This window comes from Thunnus thynnus, chromosome 22, assembly GCF_963924715.1.
Source record: "Thunnus thynnus chromosome 22, fThuThy2.1, whole genome shotgun sequence".
NCBI lineage: Eukaryota > Metazoa > Chordata > Actinopteri > Scombriformes > Scombridae > Thunnus > Thunnus thynnus.
In genome coordinates, this window is record NC_089538.1 from 25,298,397 (window position 1) to 25,315,990 (window position 17,594).

The following is a 17,594-nucleotide window of genomic DNA, read 5'->3' on the forward strand; positions in this document are numbered from 1 at the left end:
GCCGCTCCTTTGACCACTAGTCACAGCCCATCGCACTGCATGAGGGCTTGAGTAAACCAAGTAGATCTATCTGCAAACTCGCAGTATCTACACGATACACCCAAGCAGGTAGCCCTGCTGTAATACAGATGCCCTGGGTTGACGCACTGAGTCAAACTGAGTCAAGCCAGCAGATGTGTATGAAAAACCCCCATAAGTGATGGGGGCCTAAATCCACAGTCCTCCTTCTGTGCAAAATGTATCAAAAGTTTATCTGAAGCTAATATGAAGCTTCGCTCCACAAACTGTGCTTATATTTTGTAAAGAACAAACAGAACTGACTTAAACCGGAAGTTTTGCGTGTTTCGGTTGGTTCGCACTTGACACCCCCGCCATTACAGCCACCAGCCAGCAACAGCACCGAGTCCCCTGCAGAAACACTGAACTTTATTATTAATTATTCTACCATTATAATGTCCACACTGGTTCTCTTCAGTATGGACTAAAGGCACGTATTGAAACTGAAATGTCTGCATTCAAGTGAATGAAAATATTGACAAATCAGAAGATTAATCTTGAGTAAATGAGCTGCACAAACAGCCCGCAGATTCACATTAACGCAGTATTGATAATAAATCGTAGTAGTGATGATGAAAAAAAGGGGGATTATGGATTCTCATGGCGGACGCACTGGCATCTGATTGGCCCGAGGTGACAGGCTGCGGGCCAATCAGAGTGCACGTTGCGGTAGGCTGCCGCTCCTAGCAACAAGAGGGAACTTTTCTTTTTTTTTTTTGAAGCTGCCGGAAACGATAAATGTGGACACACACATGAAAGTTCAAGGTACTCGTACTGAAGTATTTCTCTCCACTCTACCACATTTCAGAGAAAAATGCTTCACTTTTTACTCCACTGCATTTATTTACTCATATTTTACCAGCAGTGAAAAGTAATTGTATCAGTAATTGATACCAGAATTGTATCAGTAAGTGTATTTACTTTCCGCCACTGATCATCATCATCAGATGTCACCACTGCTACATGAGAACAATAATAAGCAAAAAGAGCCTCAGAACCAGGTAATATTTCTCAGTCTACAGCAGACAAACACAAAAATCAGTTTATGCACCATGTGGTTGGTCAGCAGTAGACTGGTGGCGCCATCTACTGGTGGAAAAAGTACTGAACATTGAACTGAACTGTAACTACAGAGCATCTAATGGGCAGCAGAGGGAGAAACAGATTCATGCTATTGATTTAATAATATGTGTTCATAGATTACTTAATTAGTGCTCTTGATTTATCTATTTTGAATTTCCCCTGTAACATCAGTCGCTTCTTGATCCACCGATGGTTTTGTAAATGACTTTACTCTGGGTCAGCAGAAGAAAGTAGGAAGGAGAAAACAATGACGTGATGATGTGATGAGGTGTCGAGTGTAAAATATGACTCAGGTTTTATCACAAACAACAGAAAGACAAGAGTTCAATCAAACACAGTGATTTCAGTCAGAACGTCTGAATTTACAGCAGATTTTCCGCAACTAGAAAACATTTTTATTATTTGACCTTTTTTGCTGAAACAGAACAATATGAGGGAACTTTGAATTCCTACTACCTACTTAATTCCTATTACTAAAACACTATAAAACTATATGTTGAAGGGACGTTTGTGGTGAAGCTTATTATTCCATCCGTAGAATGAAAACAATAATCAAATATTATTAACGAACACTATTAACGGGAGACCACAGGACAACTTAAACATTTATATATTGACCTTTTCCATTATTGTGTTATTGTTGGAGACAGCAGTGAAAAAATAGTGTAATAATCACTTTTTAAAGTCAAAGAGAAGCTTTGATACAAGAAGATTTAGATGATCAGTCAGTGAACGCAGCATCAACACGCTGACTGGATGAGTCCCGACTGTACAAAAATGTAAATAAACAAGTCTTACATGTTTGTTCAGTGCCGTAAAGAATCAGATTTATACAAACAATGTGTGTTGTAGAAGAATAAAAATAGAACAATGGTACGGTAATAATAAATAATGAAATAAACAAAGTAGTACTAAAATTAAATGAAAAATGTAACATCTATTCACAGAATGGAATAGTTTTGAAATGGGATATTAAACTTAATTAAGTTACGTAACAGTAACATTATACATTATAATAAATAATAATAAAGAGTATGTAAGGAATGAAAGACAAACTTGAGTTTGGGTAGTTTCATTGATATGTTTTTTTCTTAAATCGGCTATAATGTATATTTCTTATATTCAAGGATTCAAGAACCTTAATTGTCATCTTACTACAGTAACATTTTCACTTTTCAGGTTCAATTTCTGCATATGAAGATATAAAAGTGTGTTTCCCGAGCTTGGTGAAAAGGTAGCATTAATGCAATAAAAAAGGCATTGAAACTTTGGAGGAATTTCGAGTCAAACCAAACCTCACAAACCTCAGACTCTGCATGTTGTTACTGGCTGGTGACTACACATCCACTGCCCAGAGGTTGACAGAAATATCCTGAACACAGCAATATAATAAGAAAATACAGTCAGAGGGCAGAGCCAAATTTACATAACTGTATCACCAGGGGACTATGTTCCAATACAAGCACTGAGTTAGTGCATTGAACAAATCAACGACTGGATGTGCCAGAATTTTCTTCAATTAAACAAAGACAAAACTGAAGTAATTGTTTTTGGAGCCAAGGAAGAACAAGTAGAAGTCAGCATTCAGCTTCAATCAATAATGTTAAAAACTACAAACCAAGCCAGAAATCTTGGTGTCGTCATGGACTCAGACCTGAATTTCAACATCCACATTAAGACAATTACAAAGTCAGCCTACTATCACCTGAAGAATATATCAAGAATTAAAAGACTTTTGTCTGAGCAGGATTTGGAAAAACTGGTCCATGCATTTATCTTCAGTAGACTTGACTACTGTAATGGTGTCTTCACAGGTCTCCCTAAAAAATCAATCAGCTGCAGCTGATTCAGACGCTGCTGCTCGAGTCCTCACTAAGACCAAGAAAATGGATCACATTACTCCAGTTCTCAGATCTTTACACTGGCTTCCTGTCTGTCAAAGAACTGATTTTAAGATACTGCTGTTGGTTTATAAAGCACTGAATGGTTTCTGATCTGCTGCTTCATTATGAACCATCCAGACCTCTCAGGTGGTCTGGATCAGGTCTGCTTTCTGTCCCCAGAGTAAAAAACTAAACATGGAGAAGCAGCTTTCAGTTTTTATGCTCCACATATCTGGAACAAACTCTCAGAAAACTGCAGGTCTCCTGCAACTTTCAGTTCTTTTAAATCACAGCTGAAGACTTTTCTGTTTGCCGCCTTTTATTAAACCAAATTTGAGGGTTAATATTTTACACTGCACTGTAACTTTTATTCTCCTGTTTTATCTGTCTTATTCCTTTTTAGCTTCTTTTTATTTTCAAATTTTTTGATAATTATAAAAATAAATATTTGCATTGAAATGTCTTTTTACTTGTGTTGCTTTTATATTCTATCTTAATGCCTTTTATGCTCTATGTAAAGCACTTTGAATTGCCTTGTTGTTGAAATGTGCTATACAAATAAACTTGCCTTGCCATCCACTGCCCCCTGCCTTCTGGGTATCCTCTGGAACAGAAAAGGCTGAGGGTGCAAACGCTGACAGAAAACATGGCTTGGACTCCGTTAGGCATTCCTCTGCTTCTTTCTAGGCCACAACGTGATCCAGGAAAGGGGTCATGGGCCTGTTCAAGGCCTTGTACCTCTAGTAACCACAGTTAAATGTCGTTTGCTGTGTTTGCACCTTGCACTTGATCTTTAGCTTTGTGTGTTTGTGTGTGTATTTTCACCACCACTTTGCAGTTCTCCCCTAAATTCTCCCTGTCTTGGTAGACAGCGATCTCCCTCCCCCCTGACTAGTAGTTCTTACTTTACACAGTGCCCCTCATTTTTTTACATGATTTTAATTGTCATCAACATATTTGTTCCTGTACCTTGTTTTTAGTAATGATTGTGATTAGGTCTTCTTATTATATTTAACAAACATAATTGTTCTTAACCTTGGAAACCTTTTCTCTGCTGTATCCTTCATGTTGTATGGGTTAAAATAACTGTCTGAGATGGTTAAATCCTCATAACCTGGTCACAATATGAAATACTATCTGCTCTCCACGGATTTGATGCACCTTGAGAAACACAGGTTCTGTCAACAGTTAACACAAAGATCAAAACAGTAAAAGCATGTTCCAGATGATTCTCAAAACTCTTCGTCTGTTGATTTCTGCATATCAAAGTTATCTCCTTCAGCCATATAACAACCACTGTAACATCCTCCCTGCTTGGATTAAACATATTGTGTGACAAATCCAAAATCAGCATGATGCAGTGATTAGGAACATTAACCGGAGCTTTACTGGCCCCTGCAGGACAGTTTTGTTATTACAGCAGCAAAGAACAGGTAGGAGTTTATCTAAACTTCAACACAGATTTAACTGTTTAAATGAAGAATATCTTCATCACAGGCTGAGAATGTCTTAATATAAGTCTGTAAGATGGTATAATAACATCAGTGTGTTAAAAAGGTCCAGACTCACTCTCATGCAGTATTTACTGACCACTTTCTCTATTTCATAGGTGTCAAACTATGAAGTGCCAAGTGGTGTACTTATATTTGGCAGAATATCTGTTTACATATGTAAAAAACAGACCTGTTTGTCTTGTATGTGGAGCCAACGTGGCTATAACCAAGGAATACAACATTAGATGACACCATGAAACAAAACACTACGACAAGACAAGACTCGGCATGACTCAAAGGCGCCAGCACTTGTTGTGCCATGCATTGTGGAGTGGTTTCCAGATGTGTAAGTGAAATGAAGCTGCCATGGGATAAACTCGTGGGAGTAATTGGTGCATTGTGCAAAGTGGTGCATTAACGATGTTTGGTCAAAAGAGTGGACTGGTGGGCAGGGTTCGGAAGAGGATGTGGGAGGAACTATAATTATCAATGTTGGCTAGCAACTTTGTCCAAGTTTTAAATTTTGGCCCACTGTGTATTTGAGTTTGGACACCCCTGCTCTATTTGATGTTAAGTATTTAACCAACAGGTTAGCTGTCAGCTCAGAAACCATCCAATGATCCTCTACAATCAGACTGATCATCATCATCACACATCAACACTGTCGATCTCTGTGAACACTTTCCTGTGAACTGCAGACCAAACCACAAATCTGCTGCACTGACCCACGCAGTGGAAACACTAGTTTTCACTTCTCTGACAGAACAATCAAAGAATTTGATGTCACATCAGCGAGAGGTACAATGAGACAAACATCTCTTCTCCGGCTGCTCCGTGAGTACAACCTGTCTGTCCAAACTTCAATAAGTGCATGTTTAAAATGTCTGAGTAAGATGTAACTAACATTACTGACAGATACAATTCATTATGTTCATAAAATATTTATCACTTTACACTAATGCAACCTTTTACAGCATGAAATGACATCACTAAGAGAAAACTGCATGTTAAACAGTTAATGTGTATTTTATTTATGTGTATTTATTCTCTTAATTGTATCTGTTCTGACTGTGGGTCATGATAACTCTTGTTGTAGAGATTTATAAGCGCTGTACATGTGTTCTTAAACTTAACACAGCTGACAAACACATTCATATTTAGAAAATCACAATAAACTCATTTTCAGTCTGGAAGATACTGTGAGTATTGTGTGTGGACTCTGAGGTAAAGAGTTGTTCTGTGTGGTTTCAGTAAAACTTCAAACTAACCTGAGTTTCATTTCTCTTTAGTTCTGAGCTTACTGCTGTGCTGCACAACAAACCAAGGTTAGTAAACTTCTTCTATGACAATCTGAAAGCCACTGACTCTGTCTGAGACACCCTGAGAGGAAAGTTAGAGCTGAGGACAGAGACTTTAGTTCAGACTGATGATAATACGAACGCACCAAAATCAGAATATCCACAACTAACACAAGTTCTTCTTGGCAGAAGGAGTTATGCATATGAGTCATTCTTCTGTAGACGGAGACGTGTGGAACATGCTTTCTGTGTGTCTTTGCTCTTACTGGTTTGAATGAGAGATTCCTTCTGTGGATTCAGGATATTTCCTTCATGTGGTCTGCACATAGTTCTCTGTGATGTGGCAGATGAATGAAATTTGTTCTTTTGCTTTATGTTTGTCTTCTTATGAGATGGACATAATTTTTTTTCAATTTATTATTTTTTGATTATGATGACTCATATGGGTAGCTCCCTCTGCCACCAAGGATACAAGCTGCCTCTGAATAATAATAATAATAATAAGAAGAAGAAGAAGAAGAAGAAGAAGAAGAAGAAGAAGAAAGCACCTGTTGTATTGGCCCTTTAAAACACCTACTTCTGGTCCTGTCCATCAGTCACGTGACTCTTTCGAACCAATGAAGGTAAAGCAACATGGAAGACGGTGGTTAAAGACCCCAAATAATCATTGTTTTCAATTTATTATTTTTGGATTATGATGACTCATATGTGTGGCCCCCTCTGCTGGAAAGAACTTGTCATGTCAGTTGTGGATGTCTATAACTAAGCCCACCTGTTGTAGATTGTGTTGATTGATTGCAGAGAGTCTGAGTTTGGGATAATGTGAGTACACAACTCCTCTCTGTCTCTCTCTCTTTTGTATCACTGACTTTTTCATCCTGCTTTTCTGTGAATTTTCTGTTTTTGTTGAAATCTTTCAGAGATAACAGCAAAGTCTGGAGATGATGTCACTCTTCATTGTCAGAGTCCCAGAGATGAAGCCATCTCACTGTTAGGGTGGATCAGACCTGACCTGAAGGAAGATGATTACGTCTTCTTCTTAAGAGAGAACCGCTCATATGAACACTACCAGCATCCATCTTTTCGTGGTCGAGTGCAGCTGAGAGATCCAGAGATGAAGGACGGAAACGTTTCTGTGATTCTGAAGAACGTCACCATCAACGACACTGGAACATACAAGTGTCGTGTTTCTGTGAACAGCAAAGGACGCAGAAAGAGAGCCACACCAGAGCTCATCTGCACCATCAACCTGAAGGTTGAAGACTCAGGTGAGTTTGTAGAGTTTGTAGAGGTGAAACATCATCTACCTGACAGCTGATACCTCACACCTGTTTCTGCTCTGCAGGTCACACAGCTGGAAACACCTGGACTGAAGGAGACAAGGATGGAAACATGGGAGGACGTGTTGGACTCATAATTGGACTGTCAGTTGCTGCAGGTGTGATTGTTGTTGGTTTTGTGATCTTCATGATCTATAAAAGAAATAAGAATTCATCCCTCCCTCCTGCTGAGGAAGCAGGTGACCAACAGATGTCTGAAATGTAAACTGTAAATGTAAAATGAGCCTCATCACTAGTTATCACGGTGACTGACTCAGTCCAGAGTTTAGGTGTAATAGTAATAGTTGCCCAAATGTATGAAATGCTTCAAAACTGAACTGTTGTCAATGCAGTTGCTTCATATTGATTCAGTGCTGCAGAAAACTCGTCACCATTGAAGATGTTTACAACCACTGCAAACACTGATGATTAATTATTCTTGTGATTTCTGTGGTTTAAACAAAGAAACAATTTTTCACTTATTTTTACATTGTATGTATTCCAAAATATTTTGGAATGATATGCAAAACTTTCTATCTAGAAAAACAGGTCAAATGGTCATGCTTTCTGGTATGTTAGCTTTTTAATCCAACTGTTCATGATTTTTGGCAAATTCCACGTACATAAAATGAAATGGACCAATAGGAAACCAAGTTTTACCTTATTTCTAATTGATATTAACCTCTATTATAACTCTATAGTCAAGATGACAAATAGAAAAGCAGCAAAGACCCAAACAATATTTGAAACATATGAAATCGACTGTATCACTTAATTATTAACCTATGCCCCTTTATTTATTTGTTTACTTCCCTATGTATTATTTTGCTTTTAATGAATGTAAAGACTTCTTGCACAATCCCTTTTCTGAAAGCTTTTTAATGTCATAACTGAATTCCCTGGAACTGTTTCCTCTTTTTGTTCTGTAACCTTGTTTGTTACTGTTGATTCAATTTGACTGTTATCAATAAAGTTTAAAAAATAAATAAATAAATAAAAAAACAACACACTCAACTCACAATCAAAAAAGCCGGGTGATGAATCATTAAAGTATAAAATTGAACAAAGAATGGAATCAGGACAGCACTCCTAGTCAACAGATTTTAATTTGAATTGCCACACAGATGTTTTGGGCCAGGCGCGCCCTTCTTCAGGGTTTATACTGGCAACCAATACAACTCAACAGGACTTAATTATAGACATCCATAATCCAGGGATGTACATATGAGTCATTCTGTAGATGGAGACGTGTGGAACGTGCTTTCTGAGTGTCTTTGCTCTTAATGAGAGATTCCTTCTGTGGATTCAGGATATTTACTTCATGTGATCTGTACATAGTTCTCTGTGATGTGGCACATGAATTAAATTTGTTCTCTTGCTTTTTGTTTATCCTCTTATGAGCTGGACATAAGTCAATTTTTTAAATTTATAACAAGCTTTTAAAATACAACACATTGTTAAAGATGAAATACAAACACATTGTTAAAGATGAAACCAGTGGTTTCCAACCTTTTTGGCTTTTGACGTCTTACAAAAAGCAGTGTGTAGTCGGGGTCACATTTCACATGTCTATGAGTTGTTAACAGCTCCACCAAATAGTGATTTTTCCCTCTAAACTTCTCACATGCTTTCATTTCAATAAATGTTCAAATGAGCCAATATTTCAGCAAAAATCAAAGATTTTCTGCACTATTTCAATGTAAAACTGTTAAAAATTCAATGCAATATCACATAAATTACAACATAATCTTAATAAAAATGTTAACTTGTGTATTAGACTACAGAATGAAAATAAATAAAGTAGTGTTTACACAGGCTTAATTGTAAGAGAGGACTTCCTTTTGTGTCTGTCATTTCACTATAAGACTTCACTAAAAGTTACTGTATGAACAATTATACACCAAAATATAGGTTAATTTGCATTTTCACAGTGAAATTCTGAGATACATTTTAAAGAGGACATGTTCTGTAGTTATATTCTGCTCTACTGGGCTTTGACTTGCAGGCAGCATTCCTACACATGTTCACCACAAGTCAGACCAGGATATAATAACAATAAAAATAACAGAAAACCACTAAAATCAGAAGATGTCCCCTTAAGGGTTTTTGAAACCAAAAACAGATCAAACAAAACATAATGGTCTTAAAGGGAGAAATTCATCTCTAACACATCAGTTAAATAGAAATGTTACTGTATTTTCATTATTCCTCTTTATGCTGTGGTTCATTTTTGAGCGTCTGAGTGATGTTTGTTACGGAGGAACTTAAACTTGTTTTCCAGATTTGAGAGGCTGAACTCCGGCAGGAGAAACAGGACATTTATCTCACAGGTAGAAGGATTCATTGATTTTCGAGTGTTGAGGACTGATGCTTTTCTGTCTGTTCTGGTCCTCGCGTGTTCTTTTAATGAAGCGATAGGAGAAGATATTGTTAGGCTCAAAATCAGCTTTATTCTAATACCAGTAGAATATGCAATATTACAGAGCTCTGGGTCTGATTATAGTTTCCCCGACAAGCAACAGAGTGTCTGTCAGTTCACGAAGTCTGACTCACTATCTCTCCCCGATCCAGTATTTTTATAATACATAGATCAAGAAATGTGCAACCGGAGTGTTGTCGTCTTCTCATTGGTTGACGGCGTCCTGCCTCTCCTTTTCGTGGTATCTGACTCCATACCTTCGGCCTCGCCTCTGTGAAATGTGACCCCATTGGTTGTGCACAACCAATCGATCAACCTGTCTCTTACAGTACACAGCTGAAGACCTTGAGGCTATACGTGACATTTTTTTCACAGTTGAGTGGGCGCACCCCACTCTCACGCTTCCTGTTTTGTTAACTGAAAACAGACTTTGAGGTTAAGATGACCTTTTGCTAAATTCTAGGCACATGTGAATTTGTAAGTTTCTCACATCCAGTATTTTTCCACTTTGCAGTCGCAATGTTCAAATACAGAATAATAAGCTTTCTTTCACACAGTATAAAAAATGAATCTAATATCTAAAACACCAAAAAAAAGCAAATCAAGGACTTTATTTGTTGCAATTATGTTTTAGCAAAAGCATCAATCATAACAAGAAAATATCCTTCAATTCCCCCTTTTGGTCTCATCTAACTGAGACCAACACCCAATTACACAGAGGGTGTAATTCAGTTCTATGCCTCCATAACGCTGGAGACAGGAGTCTTTATGCTTATCAGATTGAACTGGGAGAGAGCGTCTGGACCTGTTCAGGTGTGAGGCGGTGTGTGAGTGTTCCTCAGCGGTTGTGTGTGAGTGGGTGTAGGTGATTGGACCTGTCCCCAGTATCCCTGGTTCCTCTTGGGATGAGGGAGTCCTCCCTCCCCTGTGGCGCCATTCCCACCACAGTGGAGGAACTGCAACAATAAGAGCATTGAGACAAACCACACCCAGCCATCCCCACTTATGTGTGACTAACATGCAGTAAAGTAAAATGAATAATACTTGTGGGTGTTGGACAAGCGACATAAACATTCCAGAGTCTGCATGTCACCTTAGGTAATATGGTATGGCGCTTCGGGGGGACCTTAGAGATACAAACGATGGATTTGGTCAAGTTTGGAACTGTTCCAGATGTGGTATGTTGTGACACATAATATGTTGTGAGGCAGCTGTCAATTACATGATAGATGGCTCCCAACTGACCTAGTGCCCATGGAAAACCTATGTTATTCATGTGATAAGATACAGATGTGTAACCCCATATAAGCTATGCACCGACAGTGGTACGGTGCCCAGACCATCTTTGTACATGGAATGGACCCGATGGCCATCGTCTAATAAACGTCTTCAAAATAAAAACTTCGCCAGCTCTTCCTTTGAACGATATCATCACACATCCTTCCTTTCATAAGCTAAATAGCAACCTTCTAGTGGAGTCTTCTATCCTATCCCTGTAGCTGAGCAGACCCTCTCTCAACGTAAGAAGTGTAATGCCTTCTCAAAATAGGTTGCTGAGGCAAAAGGGGGTGAAGAGGGAAGTCCTGCCCCCAAGAACACAGACTGGGTGCTGCTGAAGGTCATCAAAAGGAAGTGGTCGGAACCGAGGTGGACAGGACCCTACAGAGTGGCTGAAAGGACTACCCATGCCGTCCGGCTGAAAGGAAAAGGAGACATGTGGTACCACTGGACGATGTGTGCAGCAGCTGACCCTCCCATCAGGACCTTGTCAGAGATAAGCAAAGATTTTAAAGAGCAGTCATAAACTGTTGGGAGAGAAAGGAAATGAGACTTTTTCTGTTTTTAGCTTTGCACAACCAAGGGGGCAGTGTGAGTCATTTAGAAAAGAAGGCTGAAACAAGAGCCGTTAGTTGACCGGCTTATATGCTAGGAATGCAGTGGTTTTTGACGTCACAGCTTCAGGTCCTGGAAATTGTTGCCCATGCGTGAGTTCGTATGGAAGTGAACCCTGTCACAGAGCTGACTGAGCTCCGAACTGATGTCAAAGCCAGTTGGAGGGCATCAACGCAACTGAGCTTCGTTTGTGCACACAGTTGGTCAATATTTACCTTTAAGGTTTGATTCATCCTTTCCACTTTTCCTTGAGACTGAGGATGGTATACTATGTTTTAGTCCCAGACAGTTCTCCACTGCCTGGAGGTCTTTGTTTTTGAAGTGTGTGCCATTATCAGATCTGATTTTCTTTGGAAATCCGTGTATTGGAAGGTAGCGATTAATTAAGAACTTAATCACTGTTTGGGCATCTTCCTTTTTTGTAGGTACAGCCTCTGGCCAGCCGGTGTATGCATCCACCGCTACCAGGAGGTATCTGTATCCTCTGACCCGGTCAATCATGTCAGTGTAATCAATGATAATTGAGTGGGGGCAGAGGGAATGTCCCTTCATGTGGTTTAATCGTTCGCTTCACATTATAAGTGGTACAAGTACTACACCCTCTAATGTGATTATCAATCATTGCAGGTAGGAAAGGGTGCTTGGTCTGCTGCGTCGTTTCCCCCCAGCAGTCAGCTTGCATTTCATGACTGCTATCTGTCTGGGTTTCATTAATGCACTAGTGAGTCTTTTTACATCTTTCTCATGCTTGATAGGTGTCTTAGATGCTGTCAAGAACCCTGCTCTGATCCAATGGCTGAGTTCTACTTGAATAGCACCGACCACATAAGCAGAATCTGCATAAATATTCACACTCGTACCTTCTGACCACTCTAAGGCTGCAATCATCGCTTGAAGCTCTGCTAACTGTGCTGATTCTTTTCCTGTCACATGTTCCGCAGCTATCGTCTCAAACCCCTCATCTGTCGCTCTTACAACGGCCCACGCGGCCTTCAAGCCTTCTGTAGGGTGTCACACAAATGCGGTTCCCCCTCCCCCATGTTATCTGCCATGTTTATACCTTTGTGAGTGAACGTTATGTGTGGTGCAGTTAAGTTTTTTCCCTACCATGAAAACGCTCAATCTGTTCAATCTGTGCTCTAGCATTACTGAGTCTGATGTCTTTGTTTTTCAGACTTGGAAAAGAGAACATTGGGAATTTGGGTGGGCTCCCACTCCGTGACTTTTACCAGTCTCTTTGTCATGGGACCCAACTCCATAGCCTGATGGTCAGCATGCACAGCTAGAGTGATGTGGGGGGGGGGGGGTAGCCTCTTTAGACATTTCATACCACTGATACAAGTCTGGTGTTAGCGTAACAGGAGCAGCCACGCCGGCAATCTGCCGCAACCCAGTACACGGAGCCATCCACATCCATAAAAGGCTCGTCATACACAAAAGAGCCACAGCGGTTGTAGAAGAGCGTAACATGCAATGGGTCAGGGGGAGGAGCTTATGGATGTAACATATGCAACCATTGCTCCCATGCTGTGTTCAATGAGTGAACGCCACCACCATCTTGCGGCTCAGGTTGGACTCGCCCCCAGTAAATGTGACATCTGGGGCTGTTTTGTTAGCTGAAAGTAGAAGTTGAGGTTAAACTGACCTTTAACCATCAGAAGGAGGAGGGAGGAGGAGGAGGAGCATCAGGAGGAGGAGGGAGGAGGAGGGAGGAGGAGGAGCATCAGGAGGAGGAGGAGGAGGAGGAGGAGGAGGAGCATCAGGAGGAGGCGAGAGGAGGGGGAGGAGCATCAGGAGGAGGAGGGAGGAGGAGGAGCATCAGAAGGAGGAGGGAGGAGGAGCATCAGGAGGAGGAGGGAGGAGGAGGAGCATCAGAAGGAGGAGGGAGGAGGAGGAGGAGGAGCATCAGAAGGAGGAGGGAGGAGGAGCATCAGGAGGAGGAGGAGGAGGAGCATCAGGAGGAGGTGAGAGGAGGGGGAGGAGCATCAGGAGGAGGAGGGAGGAGGAGGAGCATCAAGAGGAGGCGAGAGGAGGGGGAGGAGCATCAGGAGGAGGAGGGAGGAGGAGGAGGAGCATCAGAAGGAGGAGGGAGGACAACATGAGTTCTTCACAACAGGTCAGTAAAACCGTCACTACATCATGACTTCTTGTTCTTTAATGTTTGGTTGTTGACAGATTAATGTTGTTACATCATTATAAATGCAAAAATGTGAAAAAGACAATAAATAAACATATTTAGACGGACAAACACCAGTTTATAGAGACTCTCTGTACACTGGTTAAAAGTGTTGATGCAACCTGAAATGATATTTACTGTCACAGACGACTAAAGAAACATGAAAATATTCACATTTGAGAAGCTGGAATCAGAGAATTTTAACATTTTTTTCTTTAAAAGAAAAAAAAAGACTCGAAATGATTCATCAATCATCAAAATAATTAATTAATTTTCTGTCTGTCGATTAATCGTTGCAGCTCTACAATGAAAATATGAGCATGTTGGACATTTTTAATGTGACTTTAGTATTTAAATATTAAACCAGAAGGGGGCATCGACACAACATGTTTCAGTTTGGTGTTAAATCTACTTTTTATACGTCTTTTATCTTCTGTCTGTATTTCGTCTGTCACCATAGAAACAGCGAGGTTCCAACAGACCGAGAGCTCACCACTGTCTGCAGTGTGACAAGGCGTTCACATGGACACACCGACTGAAGGACCATCAGAGCGTTCACACCGGAGAGAAACCGCACCACTGCGACCAGTACGTGAAAAACCTTCACCCAGTTAAGCAGCTTAAAGACTCACCAGCACGTCCACACAGGAGAGAAACCGTACCGCTGCGAGCAGTGCGGGAAATCTTTCAGTCAGTCAAGTACGTTAAAACTCCACCAGTAGCGCCACACTGGAGGAAAACCGTACAGCTGTGAGCAGCGCGGGAAGAGCTTCAGCCACGTCACCACGTGTCTGCTCCACAAACGGGTCCACAGCGGTGACAGACCGTACCGCTGTCAGCACTGCGGCAAAAGTTTCATCACGTCGTCCAATTTATCGAGACACGTGCGCACGCACACCGGAGAGAAACCGTACAGGTGCGACCGCTGTAAGAAACACTTCACCTTCTCCAATCAGCTGAAGAGACATCGCTGCGTCTGACATGTGACGGACATGTGACTTCATCTTACTGGTTACTGTCATTTCCCAATAAGTGCGACTGCAAATAACGATTATTTTCTCGATTAATCGTTTCTAGTCTATAAAATGTTTAAAAAAATAGTGGAAAAAATGGCATTTACAGCTTCTCTAAGTGTGTGATGTCTTCAATGTCTCAACAATATCTTTACAAATAATATGGAAATTTGATGTTGATGATCATGAGGATAGAAATCGAAGCTCAGCAGTAGTAGAAGGAAATGATTGATATTGTTAGTAAGTGTAAGAAGAAAACATCCACTGACTGGAATGAAGTTGATAAAATAATAGTCAAGAACGTCATTGATTTTATTGTAAAACCACTTTGTCCTTCCAAACGGGTTCATTTCCAAGTAAAATGAAACCTGTTAAAGTTATCCCAGTATGTAAAACTGGGAATAGACGTCACTTTACCAGTTACAGGCCTGTGTCTTTACTGTCCCAGTTCTCTAAGCTGGTGGAAACAGTTTCATTATGAAGCATCAATTTATTGACTGACAGTCAGAATGATTCAGAACAAACAGATCAATATCTATAAATATAACTAATTGTATAGATAATAAGAAGCATGCAGTGGGAGTATTTATAGATTTTAAAGAGCATTTGATATCATTGATCACAATATATTCGTCAATAAAACAGGAAGGTCTGGTATCAGAGGGGTTGTGCTGCTGGTTGACTACAGATCAACATGTTTGGATATTACTTGTGGAGTCCCTCAGGGCTCAGTATCAGGCCCACAAACTGTTCATTTTGTACATAAATGATATTTGTAGAGTATCAATGATACTGAAATTAGTTTTATTTGCAGACGACACTGATGTTTTCTGTTCTGAGGAGAATTTGCAGCAGCTTTTGGAGGTCGTTACGACTGAAATGAATAAATTAAAACGATGGTTAAAAGTAAACAAATTATCATTAAATTTGAACAAATCAAGTTTATGCTGTTCTGAAACTGTAAAATAAACTTTGTGATGATAGACAATGTTAATATAGAAACAGTATATGAAAATAAATTTCTAGGTGTGATATTAGACCATAAATCAGCTGGAAACCTCATATATAAGACGTGTGAACAAAGCTGATGAAGAACGTCACAGTTCTGAGAAAAACAAGACACATAAATATACATATATATGGATCATCATTCACTCGTATTACTGTATCTGAATTACTGTGTGGAGGTGTGAGGTAACACCTACACAAGCACCAAACACTCATTATGCAAACTACAAAAAAAAGAGCCATGAGGATAGTAAATAATGTAGGATTTCAGGAAACACGAACATGCTTTGAAGTTCATGGATGTGGTGGAATTTAAAGACACAAACAACGTACAAAGCAAGAAATAATTTACTTCCTGGCAACATATAAACATGTTCTTAGACAGAGAGGAGGATTATAACTTAAGAGGAACATTTAATATAAAAAAAACATGGTGTTTGTACCACTGAAGAGTATTTATATTTCAGTTTGTGGAACAGTTTAGATGAAGAAATCAATCAGGAAAAACGTTAATGGTGACGATGTTATTGGTTTTCTTCTAATTTCCAAATTCTTTATTTAATAGTGTTTGATTATGTATGAAGAGGATGAACACAGAGGTTTAGTTGTGTATGATGGACTGTGAATCTTTAATTGATGATTGATTGATTAGTATTGAAGAGGGGTTGAACTAGACAAGCATGTTGCTGTTATGTTTCTTATTGAGAGTCTGTTGTATGTGTTCAGTGTTCATTTTATTGGTTATTTTTGTTTTATATCCACTTACATATTTTCTTTTTATAATGTTTGAAATAAAGTTTATTCAGCTCAGTTTGCTTGTTTTGTCTGACCAACAGTCCAAAACCTAAATAGATTGAGGTCATATATCCTCACATTCGAGAAGTTAAAACCAGAGATTTTTGCTTGAAAAATGACTGAAATGATAAATCGATTATCAGTCGTTGATTAATATTCTGTACATCGACTAATCATTGCAGCTCTATGTGGACAGAACTTTGTAATTTGGTGATAATTACGGCTAAAATATAAACACAGAGTAGAATATTCTCTGTGACAGTAAACTGGATGTGTTTGGGTTGTTGGTCTGGACAAAATCTTTGGCTTCAGGAAACTGTGATCAATATTTTTCACCATTTTATAGAACAAACAACTAATGATGTGAAAATAATCGTTAGTAAAACAGATTTGTTCTTAAGTGCCACGTATGACTAATTTTAGAGTTTTTTCTGCGATCGTAAGAGTAATATAAACATGAACAATATTAAAAACATCATGGCTGCCAGTTTCCAGATGTTTGTCAGTAGTAAACAGCTGTTAACAGTCTAACATCACCTGCTGTGGGCTGTAATATTCTCCTCTAATATCTCTGTGACATCACGTGATGCTTCTCATATCAGTCATGAAGAGCTTTGCTTCAGAAATATGTTTTTAGCGTCTAACTTCATATCAAAGTGTTTCCTCTTTATTTGTGTCACAGCGCTGTAAATGTGTTCACTACTTGTTTTTGTCATATATAGTGATAATAACATAAAAGGCTGGTTTACATGATGTCACTTTGGCACAATAACTGACATTAGTGAGATATTTAAATAATATACTTTTGCCACTTATGGATATGAAAGTTTGCTGCTCATTTATTTTATATTCACATGGTGTTTGTCTTGCAGCAGTTTCACAGAAATAAACATATTAAATATATATTAAATGAAGCAGAGGTTGTGTTTCCAGCAGAGGGCGATCTCGACTTTATAACCAGTAACGGAGACGTTTCAACAGAAACATCCTGTCTGGATAAATGTTGGATGTAGAATCATCTTCTTCTGCAGATGGTTTATAAAAAAATCATTTATTCTTGTCAACCTCCAACATATTAATCACATATAGTAACCTGTGAGCCTGGTTACACTGGTTTTATATTTACCCATACTGGTTATGTAAATCACAACACATGA

At 39.3% G+C, this 17,594-nt stretch overlaps 1 protein-coding gene and 1 long non-coding RNA gene across 4 annotated transcripts; one reads left to right on the forward strand and one right to left on the reverse strand.

Annotated features, from left to right (window-relative positions):
- The first annotated feature begins 654 nt into the window (after nt 1-654).
- On the forward strand, nt 655-10,953 carry LOC137174946 (ICOS ligand-like). 3 transcript variants are annotated; one of them, XR_010925509.1, is made up of 6 exons: nt 655-1,058; nt 5,106-5,350; nt 5,806-5,841; nt 6,735-7,082; nt 7,160-10,737; nt 10,782-10,953. XR_010925509.1 is itself a non-coding variant. In XM_067580493.1 (5 exons), the coding sequence occupies exons 2-5, from the start codon at nt 5,320-5,322 to the stop codon at nt 7,357-7,359; spliced, it is 615 nt and encodes a 204-aa protein (XP_067436594.1). In that variant the 5' UTR covers nt 655-822; nt 5,106-5,319; the 3' UTR covers nt 7,360-7,471. The 3 variants fall into 3 exon arrangements, 2 of the variants coding, with proteins under 2 accessions (XP_067436594.1, XP_067436595.1); XM_067580493.1 differs by lacking the exon at nt 10,782-10,953 and having other exon boundaries at nt 655-822; nt 7,160-7,471; XM_067580494.1 differs by lacking the exon at nt 10,782-10,953 and having other exon boundaries at nt 661-1,058; nt 6,735-7,069; nt 7,160-7,323.
- On the reverse strand, nt 9,444-17,289 carry LOC137174948 (uncharacterized). The gene is made up of 3 exons (XR_010925511.1): nt 14,254-17,289; nt 9,687-10,508; nt 9,444-9,533 (listed from the first exon to the last, which is right to left on the reverse strand). It is a non-coding gene; the product is annotated as an uncharacterized lncRNA (long non-coding RNA).
- Between the last annotated feature and the right edge of the window lie 305 nt (nt 17,290-17,594).